The following is a 13244-nucleotide window of genomic DNA, read 5'->3' as shown; positions in this document are numbered from 1 at the left end:
TTTTGCTTACACAAGGGAAAAAATTTCGGCCTTTCAAAAAATTGGCAAGGGTATATATAACTGGTCTTTACACTCGATCAATACACCGATATTACACGACCTTGATAATTTTTTACAGGGTGATTTTCAACCTATGCGCATAAACTTGGGAAATGGTAGATGAAGATCAATAATGAGTAATAATGAGAAAAAAATGTTGAAAAATATTTTTGGTTTCCGAAATAAAGTTAAACAAATGTGAACAGAACGTGTATCAGACGAACTTATTTTGTTTATTAATAACTGATAGTAAACAAGTCATAATGTTTAGAATTTGTTGTTTGGAATCTTTAGCAGTACTTGGTTTGTTGGTGGCTGTGATCGTTTTCGACCGTTATTTTTACACGAACAAAATAAAAGCGTCAAATGTAATGGCCCACATTTTTACAAACGAAGAACTTGTCGACATGGTTTTGGTTTACGGAGAAACGCATCAGAATGCAGTGGCAGCAGCTGATATGTATGCCCAAAGATTTCCCCGAAGATATCACCCGAGACGTAGGGCTTTCTTACGTGTTATTCAGCGGGATAGAGAAACCGACAATTTGCGGCCGCGGACTGGACAAGATGGAGGAGCATTAGACCTAGGCACATTCTAAATCTGGAGGAGGATATTTTAGAAGTTATCGAAGAACAACCTGCAGCGCGATTTGGAATATCGCAATCTACAAGTTGGCAAATTTTAAGGCACGAGTTGCTGTACCCGTTTCAGTGCAGAGGGTACAAGCCCTACTTTCAAGAGATTTGCCGCTTCGAGTACACTTTTGTGAGTGATTGTTACATCACCAGCAGTTAAGCCCAAACTTTACCATGAACATTTTAGTTACGGATGAGGCAAATTTTACGCGCAATGGAATTTTCAAAACTTTCATAATACTCATTACTGGGCTTCGGAAAATCCGCATACAGTATACTCGCGGTAACGAGAACTTACGATTTTATGAACAACTCATTAATGTGAACACCAATATTTTTCTATGTTAATTCTATAGTATGAACAAACCCATATTTCGATAATGTGAATTTTAAGAAATCTTTAGTAATCCTGTGTAGGCTTGTCTAGGCTTGTTAGTGGATATTAGGTTTACGCATTTAAAACGTTGTTTGGTCATTTAGTTGATGTTTATTAGATAAGAGAGAGTGTCACATCTTGCGCAGTGGCCTTTTAAAATGGTTAAAATTAATAAGAAGTGTTTAACTCTTTATGAAAAATCAAAAATTTTGGAAGAGCAAAATGGTATGAGTATTACTGCACTAGCAAAGAAATATCAAATAGCAAAATCAACCATTTGTGCAATTAAAAATAAAGAAGAAAAAATTCTTAAAGTTGTTGGAGAGAGTTTAAGACCTAATAAAATTTAAAAAAATGCTCTTTAAAGTGCAGAAGACCCCAAGATGGAAACTTTGCTGTATAAATGGTTTACCAAACAGCGTGAACGAAATTTGCCAGTTACGGGTGATATGCTTAAAGAAAAGGCTCTAGATTTACATAGAAAATTAAAACTCAACGATAAATTTAATGCAAGCAATGGATGGCTTCAAAAATTTAAATAGCGATATGGTATAAGGCTGCTTAAAATTGCAGGTGAAAAGTTGTCCTCGCAGCCTCACCTTGTAAATCCCTTTATTGAAGGCTTAAGAAAAAAGATGAAGCAGCTTAATCTTAGTGAAGATTAAATTTATAATGCAGATGAGACGGGTTTATATTGGAAGTTATTGCCAGATAAAACCTATGTTGCAATTTTTGAAAAAACGGCGCCTGGTCTAAAAATAGCTGAACAAAGAATAATTTTTTTGGGGTGCACAAATGCTACAGGATCACACAAACTAACGCCTTTAGTACTAGGAAAAGCAAAATCACCCAGATGTTTTAAAGGATTTGATAATCCAGTCATCTATAAAAGCACTAAAAATGCTTGGATGACGCAGGAAATTTTTAAAAATTGGTTTTTTAAGCATTTTGTTCCAGAGGTAAGTGAAAGTTTTGTTTGCTTTTTAATTTTTTTAAGACTAAATTGGGTTTTTAGGTTAAATCATTTTTACAAAGCAAAAACCTTCCTTTAAAAGCCGTTTTCCTGTTAGACAATTCCCCTTCGCATCCACCGGCAGAAGAATTAAAAACTTCTGATGGACACATTTGTTGTCTACATGCCCCCAAATGTTACACCATTAATTTAACCATTAGATCAAAATGTTTTGTGAATAACCAAACTATTTTACAGAAAAGGCCTATTAAGTTCAATTGTATCAAAGGGTTAAGGAGTAGCTGAGGCCCTAAAAGTTATAACTTTAAGAGATGCTATTATGCAACTGCATATGGCCTGGCAAAAAATAGAGCCTTCAGTAATTTCAAAATGTTGGAATAATATTTTGGGAAAAAATTTGGAGGATGACCTACCGTTAGCTCGACTAAAAGAGTTGTGGGAAAATGATGTTAGAGCAGCTGCAGTTAATGAAACCATTACATTGCTTCAAACAATTGAACAGGTATTATTTAGTGCTAGTTATTCCTTTTAATTTTCGATTTTTGGAAATTAAAAGAAGAAAGTCTGTAATAGTTTTAGAATTTTATTGAGATATGATTGTTTTTAGATTGATTATAATCCCAAAGACCTTGAGGAATGGAATACAGACGCAGTGGAGGAAAATCTCGATAGCAATGATTCAGAAGATAGTGCTTTTGCATGCTACTGCGAGATATTAACTTTTGAAGAAAAAAAAGTTACGCATTTGGAGGCTCTTGCAGCCCTAAAAATTTTCATACAATGGGCCAATCAAAACTATGTCGACATAAAGGACATTATTACACTAAAAGGTTTAGAAGAAAAGGCTGTAGCCTTATACCCGTCGCAAAAAAAGTGCAAACAAAAATTACATCTTTTTTTAAATAAAACTTTTGTATAAGGCTTAAAACTGTAATAAATAAATTTATAAATAAATACAAACATAAATAAATTACAATGTAGTTCCCTTTTATTTTAATTCAAACTATTTTTAATATAATCTCCATAATGTGAACATTTCAGCAATGCGAACTAAGTCGAAATTTTTTGAGTTCACATTAACGCGAGCCTACTGTATTACACGGAGAACATACTTTCAACAACGTTTTTCTGTAAATGTATGGGCTGGAATTCTGAACGGGATGCTCATCGGACCTTTTATTCTGGAAAATCGTTTGACTGGTGCTCGGTATTTAGAATTTTTGCGCAACAATTTACCAATGCTCCTTAAAAATGTGAATCTGAACGTTAGGCAGAACATGTGGTTTCTTCATGATGGTGCTCCATCATATTTTTCACGACCAGTGCGACAACATTTAGATCGTGTGTTTCCCGGACGATGGATAGGCCGTGATGGTCCAGTTGGGTGGCCCCCTCGCTCGCCTGACCTTAATCCATTAGACTTTTATTTGTGGGGTCATATGAAAACATTGGTGTATGTAAACAAAGTTGATACTGAGCAAGAGCTACGACATCGCATAATCACTGCCAGTGACGCAATTCGCCTACAGCCTGGTTTGGCCTGAGCATGTACGTCTTCCTGGATTCGACGAGCTTAAGTCTGTATCGAAAATAATGGAAACAACTTCGAACAGTTGCTTTAAATTAGTTTAAATTAAACACGTTAAAAAATACACGTTTTTTATTTAAAAAAATATGGATATCTTCAAAACTAAAAATATTTTACTACATTTTTTTTTCATTATTACTCATCAGATATCATTTCCCAAGTTTATGCGCATAGGTTGAAAATCACCCTGTATATCTTATAGAGAAATAATGGAAACGCATACATAAAAAAATCTAGAAAAAAATAGAAAATCCGTTAACGGTTATAAAACTGCTGCTTTAAAAGTTATATTTAAAAAACCATATAGACTCTCAACAAATAACCTATAACAGTCTAAATATTTTAAAGGTAAAAGGCCTGTACATCCATTTAACTCTTAATTATTTTAATAAGGTAACGTGTGACGATAATTTCTAAATGTATAACACTAGATCAATAAAAGAAAAGATATAATAATTCCATTTAAGCCTACCAATGTAGTTAAAAAATTTATACCATATTATGATATTACATAAGTTCTTTTTAATAACATACATGAAGATTAAAAAAAAACTTTAATAAATCAAAGAAATTTAAACTGAAAATTTAAAAATCTTTACAAGAAAATCAAATATATTTTTTTAACTTATGTTTATTAAAATAAATGCTTTAATTTTAATTACATTACTTGAATTATAGCCCTTAAATAATTTTCATCAGAACTAGTCTATTTCGGTTTTCGTCTCCTCCTACTAGTTTTACGTATAATTTTCTTTTCATATTTTCCTATGTGAAGAATACTATTTTGATTTAATAATTTTGTAATAAAGTCTTAATTGTTTAAAAAATTAACACCGAATTTAAAAGTGTGCATCTTTTCAAATCTATAAGTTAAGAGATTTTTGAGTTGTAAATATTTGAAAAATTTCTCATAAAAAAACCATCCTCCTCAAAAAAAGGAAAATGTATCCAAAAATGCTGAAGTGGGCATGCAATATATTTTGAATTAAAGAATCTATTTTGAAATCTGTTGGCTAAGGAATTTTTGAGTGGTAGACATTTTGTTAATTTCTAATAAAAAAAATTATTTTCAGCTATTTTTTTCAATAATTTGGGAAGTGTTCAAAAACCGCTGAAACAGATATTTTTTTAAATTTAAATAAGAAATCTATTTAATAATTTTCAAATCCTTGTTGATAAATTCTTGAGTTAAACATTTTAGGAATTTGCTATAAAAAAAAATGAAATTAATAAAAAACGCTTGCATAGTTACTTAATAAATTAAGAATTTTTCAGAAGATATTTTGTGAATTTCCCTTCAAAATGAAAAACTTCAAAAAAATTATTTTCCTTAAAAAAGGTTCTTTATTTTTTTTTTAAATCTTTCCAAAAACCCTGAAATTATATTATATGAATGAGGAAGATAACACATTCTATCAATTACAATTTTTGAGAAAATTATGATTTCTTTGATTACTGTTTCAGATTTCCCATGCTCTTTTCATCAATAATTTTTTTGACAGTTTTTTTTATTCCACACATATCCCATAGGATGTATTTTTCTTAATTTTTTTTATAAAAAACAACTTTAAAATAATTTTCTGATGCAAAAAACACATATCAAATAACAATTCACTTAACTTGAACTTCAGTTTTCAATTTTACCCCTTACCTGACGTCATGTGGCATAGGTAAAGTAGCACCCCTATCCAGTAAAATCTTAATAATTTCATAATTATCCCTGTGGGCCGACAGTATTAAGGGCGTAATGTCCGGGGTGAATGTGGCAGTGTCTGGCGGCAACGCTTCCCAACTCTGAAAACGACAGACAGACAGTTTTCTACATTTAATCTCTTTAGAAGACGTAAACATTATTATTATTTACTCCTGCCTTTTCAAGAAAATAAATGGGAACAGGTAAACATGTCACTTTAACTAAAGTTTCAGCGATTCCAAACAACTGATTGTTTACGAACTTGTCGTCTAAAGACGTTTCAGTTTCTTTATATTTAAGTGACAGCAAACAGGGTTGAATGTGCATGTTTTTCAACTATAGTTAATGATATTTATTTAAGGGTGAATCGTGGTTTGCCCCACTAGGAGTGTACTGGGTTATTTCCTGTTTAAAGTTTTTCCCAGAGGAGCTAAAATCGGGCTTTATATTCAATTTACGGCCACTAAAACCGAAATTAATGAGTGTAATTTCGTTTTAGTTCGCTTTTGATTCAGATGCTCGCTACATTTTAACTGAATGGCTGATCTGTTTGGACAGGATCGTAAACGGGAGTGGTATAATGGTTTTAGTTACAATGAGATGTATTAAGAAATTATTTTATTGTTTTTGGAAAAAAAAAAGGGTTGAATAGCTCGTAAGCGTATTGATGGGAAGTAGAATTTTCAAATTGTACCCAGTACTGGAAAATTCAGTACAATCTTTTGAAATAAGTTTATTTATATTAATAATGAAGAGTAATTTTCTCTTAGAAATGAGATAAGCTAAAGCTATACCATTTTTGATAATAATTACAGGAGTTTTAATAAAAGGATGATTTCCTGATTTAGTACAAAAATGAATGACGTACAACCTGGGTGGTTTTCGGCACATTTAACAGAACCACTATTGTATTTGGCCAACCAGGGGTAAATTTGTAAGCATTTTTAATATAAATTTGTCCAAAAATGTACTCAAATCGTCTTTTATGCAGGTAGAGGTTACGCACGACAGTAAACATAATAAAAATTTTCCTTTCAATTAGAGAAAGAACTTTTTTGTAATAATGGGAGAAAATAAATGTTTGTACAATACAACATTTAGAATGAGGCATTTTAGAGAACTTTTGAGTAATACGAAGTCACTGGTCACACACAAATGTACATTTTCTTTTAGGGTTTTTTTACTAAAAGTTTTTAAAAAAATGTACTGAGATTGACATGTCCAGGACCACGCACTATTGTACAACCATTTAATTTTTGATTGGAGGAACCTCAGAAGATTTCCTAGTGATACGAGGCCTTTGGTCGTGAGTAAATTACTTTTTCATACATTTTTTCATACGGATTTTTAGTACAAACCTTTTTACGAAAATGTACTAGCATCCTCTTTCGTGCATTTTCTTTATGAATTTTTACTACAAATTTGTACAAAAATAGACTGGAGTCCACCTGTTCGTGGCCAGTTTAAATTGACGAAACTTAGAGAACTTTTTAATAATACGAAGTCACTGGTCACACACAAATGTACATTTTCTTTTACTGTTTTTCCCCAAATTTATCTAAAAATGTACTGAGATTGACATGGTCGGATCCAGGGTTAATAATTAATGGTTAATAGTTAATAGCTAAATAATTAATTGGAGGAACCTTAGAAGATTCCTTACTAATGCGAGGCCTTTGGTCTTGAATAAATTACTTTTTGTACAAATTACTTTGTACATTTTTTAAAATTTTTGTACATTTTATTTGAACTTTTATTAGAAATTTGTTCAAAAACGGACTGAAATTCACCTATGCGTGGATAATGGCTACACACGACTATAAATTTTTTATAAATATTTTGGTTTGAATTATAGGAATTTTTTTTGTAATAATAAGAGGAAATAAATGTTTATATAATACAACATTTAAATTGAGAAATCTTAAGTCATACGAAGCCACTGGTCACACGAAAATAATTTTTTGTACATTTTCCTGGGGTTAACATAGGGTTTTTTACTCCAAATTTATATAAAAATGTACCACTGATATTGACATGGTCATGTTCAGGACTATGCACTTTTGTACAACCATTTAATTCTTAATTAAAGAAACCTCAGAAGATTTCTTAGTAGTGCGCCGTCTTTACTTTTTTGTTCCTTGGTTTTAGTACAAATATACTAGAATCCTTTCTCGTGCATTTTTCTTTATAAATTTGTACAAAAACGGACTGGAAACTATCTGTGCGTGGCTAGTGACTACACACGACTGTACATTTTTATACATATTTTCTTTTTAATGATTTTTTTTTGTAATAATGAGAAAAAATAAATTTTCATTTAAATTAAGTACCTAAGAGAACTTTTGAATAATAGGGAGCACTGGACATACAAAAATGTACATTTTCTTATAGGGTTTTTTTGCTTCAAATATATATAAAAATGTTTAGATTGTACAATCATGTAATTTTTAAATGAAGGAACCTCAGAAGATATCTTAGTGATGTGAGGCCTGTGGTAACGACTAAATTACTTCTTTATACATTTTTTTATATGAGTTTTTGGTACAAACATTCTTACAAAAAATGCCCTAGAATTTTTTCTTTATGAATTTTTATAACAAATTGGTACAAAAATCCACCTGTGCGTGTCCAGAGTCTCGGCAACACTGTACATTTTGTCAGAAAAAAATTGCATTTAATTATAAGAACTTTGAAAGATTTTCTAATAATGCAAAGCTTCTGGCCATTCATAAATAATTTTCTTATAGATATTTCCATACATATTCTCAGTATAAATGAGTAGAAAAATGTACTGGAATCAAAATATACTACTCATCACTATTTTTATAAATAATTTTCATGTAATTATAGGAACCTTAGATTCTTAGTGATGTGTCCACGTATACTACTAAAAATTGTCTGTACATTCTTATACCTATTTTTAATTTCAAATTATGTACAAAAATGCACTGAAAACCAACGACTACAAACAGGTTGATTTTTGTATATTTTAGTATATCTATATTTGTACTAACAAATTCTTATGGAAACATCTCGATGAAATTTTTTAAAGGATTCTACATACACCAATATACCCCTATCTGAGGAAATCTCAGAATTTCAGCAATGTTTTCTTCCTGACAGATCCACTATTACAAACCTCTGCATTTTTTCTGAACACGTGTCACATGCAATTTGGAATAGGGAATGTTTGGAAGGACAATTTGAAAATCAGACCATGAAATTTTGATGCGAAAACTGAAGAGATCAGGCTTCTTGGGTGGGTATCAATCATTGATAAAATATGGTAATACCTTGTCTGACCCTGATAGTAAGTAGTAATTTAAGCTCAATTCTTTTTTTGTACAGTAGTGCCTAGTACATTTCTATGCCAGTATATTTTTACGTACATTTGCACCAAAAATCTTATGTAAAATTGTATAACAAATTACTTATACGTGGCCAGAGGTCTCGCATCATTATGTACTGTTTTTATAATTCGTTAAGTGTGAGTGAAAAAATAATATACTAGTTAAATGATTTATTTACACTGCTAAAAACGACCACTTACAACTACTATAAATATAATTTTTTTTCGTATTTAGTTACAACTATCTATGTTCGACTTAAAATATCGCGCCAATATACTCTACTGGACTATCAACTGACTTCTAGCGGTGACGCGGCTCCTTATATACTCGGCTGACCATGATTCCGGAAGATTCGCTGACTTTCCACGCGTCTTCAGAGACGCCGTGCGGTGTGCCACTTGTGTCATTTCAAAATGTCTTCCTCCTTGCAACTGGACCTCTTGTGGAAACAACAATCAACGGTGTCTCCAGAGAACGACGTTGGAACGTATAACAGCACACAGAACTTGCACAACTGTAGAGCTGCAATTCGCTTCTAACCTTGCTGCGAATTATCCTTCAGTGGAGGTTATCAACTTTGCATGCGAGTTTAGGAATTGCAACTCCTCCTTTAGAGAACGCAAAGCATCCCAAGCGTCTCAGTCAGTTAAGTTGGGTCTTTTTGACTCCAAGACGTCCGCCTAATACACCGGTATGAATTTCCTCGAGCAATTTCTTAATCCGACATTTAGGCACAACCATTTACCTTCTTTCCTCTTTGCCATATTCCAAAATTAAAAAGTTCTATTGTGCCCAGTATGACTTGATATTGGGAGAATACTAAGCAACTTCTTCCTAAGTTGGTTTTCTCCTTTATTTATCCAAGTTAGAAATATTTGGTGATCTTATAAGATCCCCATTCTGCCATGTATCATCACCACATGATGATAGTGCTTCTTAACAACTGAGCATTTTTCTCCTACTAACAGTGATTGCAGGTCTCTAGGCAGGGTCTTCTTAATAAGGCATCCTCCTTTCCACGGATTCTTTCTACTCGATGCTCAGTATCAAATTCAAACTTCCGGCTTATAAACTGAAGGATCCATTTTAAAGCTGCATTGACAGCAGAAACTTCCTCCCATAGAGGTAATTGTAAATGTGCTTATTGCTTTTATAACAGCTAGCAACTCTCGGCGAGTGAGGCCTCTTACCGCAATACTAATGACTTTCTTGGCCATCCTGGATTTGGGATATCACAGCTCTTATGCATACATTGCTAGCGTCGATGTCTAATACTAATTTTTCTTCAAGTAGGAGATATCATGTCGGAGCCTCTTTTAGGCGATTAAAAGCTTTCTGACAGTCCTGGGACCATTGGAATTTTCGTTCTCATTCATAAGCTTAAAGAGAAACATTTCGGTTTTAAATCTTTTTAGTAATGAAGCTTAGTGTTGCAGCTTATCAGTTTAGACAGTCAATGGCAGCTACCATTGAAATTTTCTGTTCATCAGGTGATTTAAGATCTGAAGTGATTAACGCTGCTTCTTGAGTCTTGTCTAAAAGTGAATGGATAAATTATGTGATTCCCTTAAGAGCCCAAAGTTTATTAATAGTAACGGCAAGTAATACTTATGATATAAAAATCCCACTGAAAATCTTTTTCATTAAATAAGGCACGTGGTATTACAAATTGCAATCGTAAATGTTTGTAACTTTATTTTGTAACATTTATAGTGTGAACCATGTCATTCCTGTAATATTATTATGCTAAAATTTTATCTATAATATTTTTTAATGTACCATAAATATTAAGGTTGTACTAAATGATTGTGACATTTAGTAGTTTTGCCAAGTTGGGCCCGTGTTAAAATTCGAATTTTTCACCATTAATTGAATTCAAATTTGGCGCTAGATTTGACCACGCCTTTTTTTAAATCTGATTGGTTAAACGGGTTGCCAATAGTTATGGCTTACAAATGTCAAAATTAGTTCGAATTATTGCAGCTTCAGTAGAGGGCGAAAATTTCTTTGGGTTAACAAGGCAACCCGCATTTCTTTATATTTGTGTTCTGTAGATAAAAGTATAAAGCAACTGCGCTGGTTATTTAGGTTTGAATGTTGTACTATTCGTTTAGCATTAAAAAAATATTTTAATGACTTCAGTGCGTCTTTTTAATGAATAGTAAAATTAAAAACATCTCTTGTTTGCTGAAAAATTATAAAAAAGTCTGAAGGGGATCACATATATTGGGAAACAGGAAATTCGCATCGTTCCTGTCACAGACGAGTTAGATGTCATCCTTATAAGTTATAACATTATAAAAGAGAGACAACATATTTGTGAAGTATCTATGGTTATTAAAATTAGGATTTTTCCCTTTACTTCTTTTAAAAAAATATTAATAAAAATTTGTATATTGTTATATTCTGGCAAATTTTTCTTACTTATTCCAACCAGTACACACCGCATAAATAATGTATGTGAAGCTACTGCTAGCCTGTGATCGATATCCAGCAACCAAAACCGAAAACGCAGCATATGTCGTCTGCCAACAACCTATTTATAGTCCGCGCCCGCCGTTTTTTTATCGATATAATGCCCGTATTCCTGCATAACTGAATCGACTTATTGTGAATAATAAACCTCTAAATACTAAGTTTTTTTCTGTGAAAATTAATTAAAAATTCAAATGTTAAAGAAAAGGTTCTATTTTCTAAAACTCCCAAAGATTTAGATTTTTTCTATAATAAACAATAAAAATCTAATCCGATTTAGTAAAAAATTATTTGATAGTAACCTGTTAAAAAATATAAACGGCCAAAGCTCTATAACTCCTAAAAACCCTTTGATAGTTATAGCCTTTTTTATTCCTTTAACATTTGACTTTTTAACTAATTTTCGCAAAAAAACCTTAGTTTGTAACCATCATAAATCGATTTAGTTTTTCATTGTTAATAACTGGAGACAAAATTATTATAATCCCTTGGGAATTTCGGAAGATATGGTTATATCGATGAAATAACACCGGGCGCGGACTATCTATGCAATAATATCTATAAAAACAACACAAAAATGGCAACAATGGAAACATGTATAGTAAACATATGAGATATTCTACGTTGCCAAGTTACTTTATTTTCATTAACTTTTTTGTTAAAGAATTTATTTTTATTCTGAAAAGTTTGTTAATTAGTCTTAAAATATATGTGATCAGTTAGCAAATAAGAGAAGATTTTAACGAGTACATTTTTTACAAAATACAACACATTAACAAAATATTCAGTGGAATAAGAAAAATATATATTGTATGAAAAATTGGAAAATCTGTTTGACTGAGAGATGGTGAACTCAAATATCTCGCCTATGGTTTACAGCTAAGGCTTATTCTAGGCATGCTTATATAAATCTCGTATAGAACGATGTTTAAACGTAAGTGCGTTAAAAACAAATCCCAGACCTCTAGAATAGGTAAGTTCTCTTTTTTCAAAATTCTGGATATTTCGTACATAGTCCCTTAAGTCACCACAATAATTAATATACACACCCACCAGGAAAACGAATTCTCAAACAAACTCACATGCGGCTCTCCTTTCTTATGTATAGTTTCTTCGTGGTCCAGTAAAACTTCTACAGCCTCCACAAATTCCTCCGAGATGGCGTGCAGTAAAGCATCTTTCGTCTCCACCCTGTATTCTATTAAGAGCTCCACCATTTCCAGATTTTCGTTATCTATGGCCATTAGGAGCGCGCTACGTCCCAGAGGGTCTACACAGTTTATGTTGATATAGCTGGTGTCTTCCGCACGTTGTAGCATCCTGAAAGGAACATATTATGGTGTGAGTTTCTAGGAGTATTCTGGAATGGGAACATTTCAAGCAACAGACCATGTATTAGTATCGTTATAAATATATGTTTATTCAACGATTTTTTAGTAATTGTCATCCGTATATTGTCAAGGTATTTGTATTAAATTGTAGAATGTACGTATATCAAATACTATACTGTTTACAAACGAGAGACAATTTCTGAATTTAATAAAATTGACACGGAATTTACATATCTAGTTTTTTCGTAACCATAATCGTTACCACCCAGTAATTCCGTTACTAGACCTCAAATTTAATGTGTTTTATTTAATCATATCATTTATTTAAAGTGTTTTGTTTAATTTAATCAAAACATTTTTTGATGTCAAAGTTTCGTCTTATATTATTAAAAATATTTACGATACTGACGCCACTGGTAAAAATTAATTGTCAAAAGTGTACACTTGGTGTAAACCAAAAATAAACGTTTATTTAACTATCGTGTATTACGTGCGATGCACAGAATATAAAATAGACAATTTTTACGAGGTTCGCTCACTTCAGAGTGTTTATATGCATAAAATAACTAATAAAACTTTTGTTGCAAGCCAGTAAACCTTATCGCCCTTAAACACGTTTTCTTTTATTGATGTTTAATTTTAATGAGGATGACCAGCATATTGCTATTAAGCAAATTTAATTTAAAATGGTATAAATGGCATATATTTAGCGATTATAACTGCAGATACAGTCGCATTATTGCATAAACCACTGCCGCAATGTATGTATTAACCAAATAATAA

At 31.9% G+C, this 13244-nt stretch overlaps 1 protein-coding gene across 3 annotated transcripts in view; it reads right to left on the bottom strand.

Moving 5' to 3' along the window:
- LOC126738661 (transient receptor potential-gamma protein) overlaps positions 1–13244 on the bottom strand; it is a 298445-nt gene that overhangs the window by 108230 nt on the left and 176971 nt on the right. For all 3 annotated transcript variants that reach the window (XM_050444089.1, XM_050444091.1, XM_050444090.1), the window contains exons 5-6: positions 12213–12450; positions 5264–5406 (exon numbers count right to left, since the gene is read on the bottom strand). In XM_050444089.1, the coding sequence (XP_050300046.1) occupies positions 5264–5406; positions 12213–12450 (381 nt within the window). The remainder of the gene's footprint in view (positions 1–5263; positions 5407–12212; positions 12451–13244) is intronic.

Source organism: Anthonomus grandis, chromosome 7, assembly GCF_022605725.1.
Source record: "Anthonomus grandis grandis chromosome 7, icAntGran1.3, whole genome shotgun sequence".
In the NCBI taxonomy this organism is placed as follows: Eukaryota; Metazoa; Arthropoda; class Insecta; order Coleoptera; family Curculionidae; genus Anthonomus; species Anthonomus grandis.
Note: the sequence above shows the minus strand (reverse complement) of the source record. Positions and strands in the feature narration are given on the sequence as shown.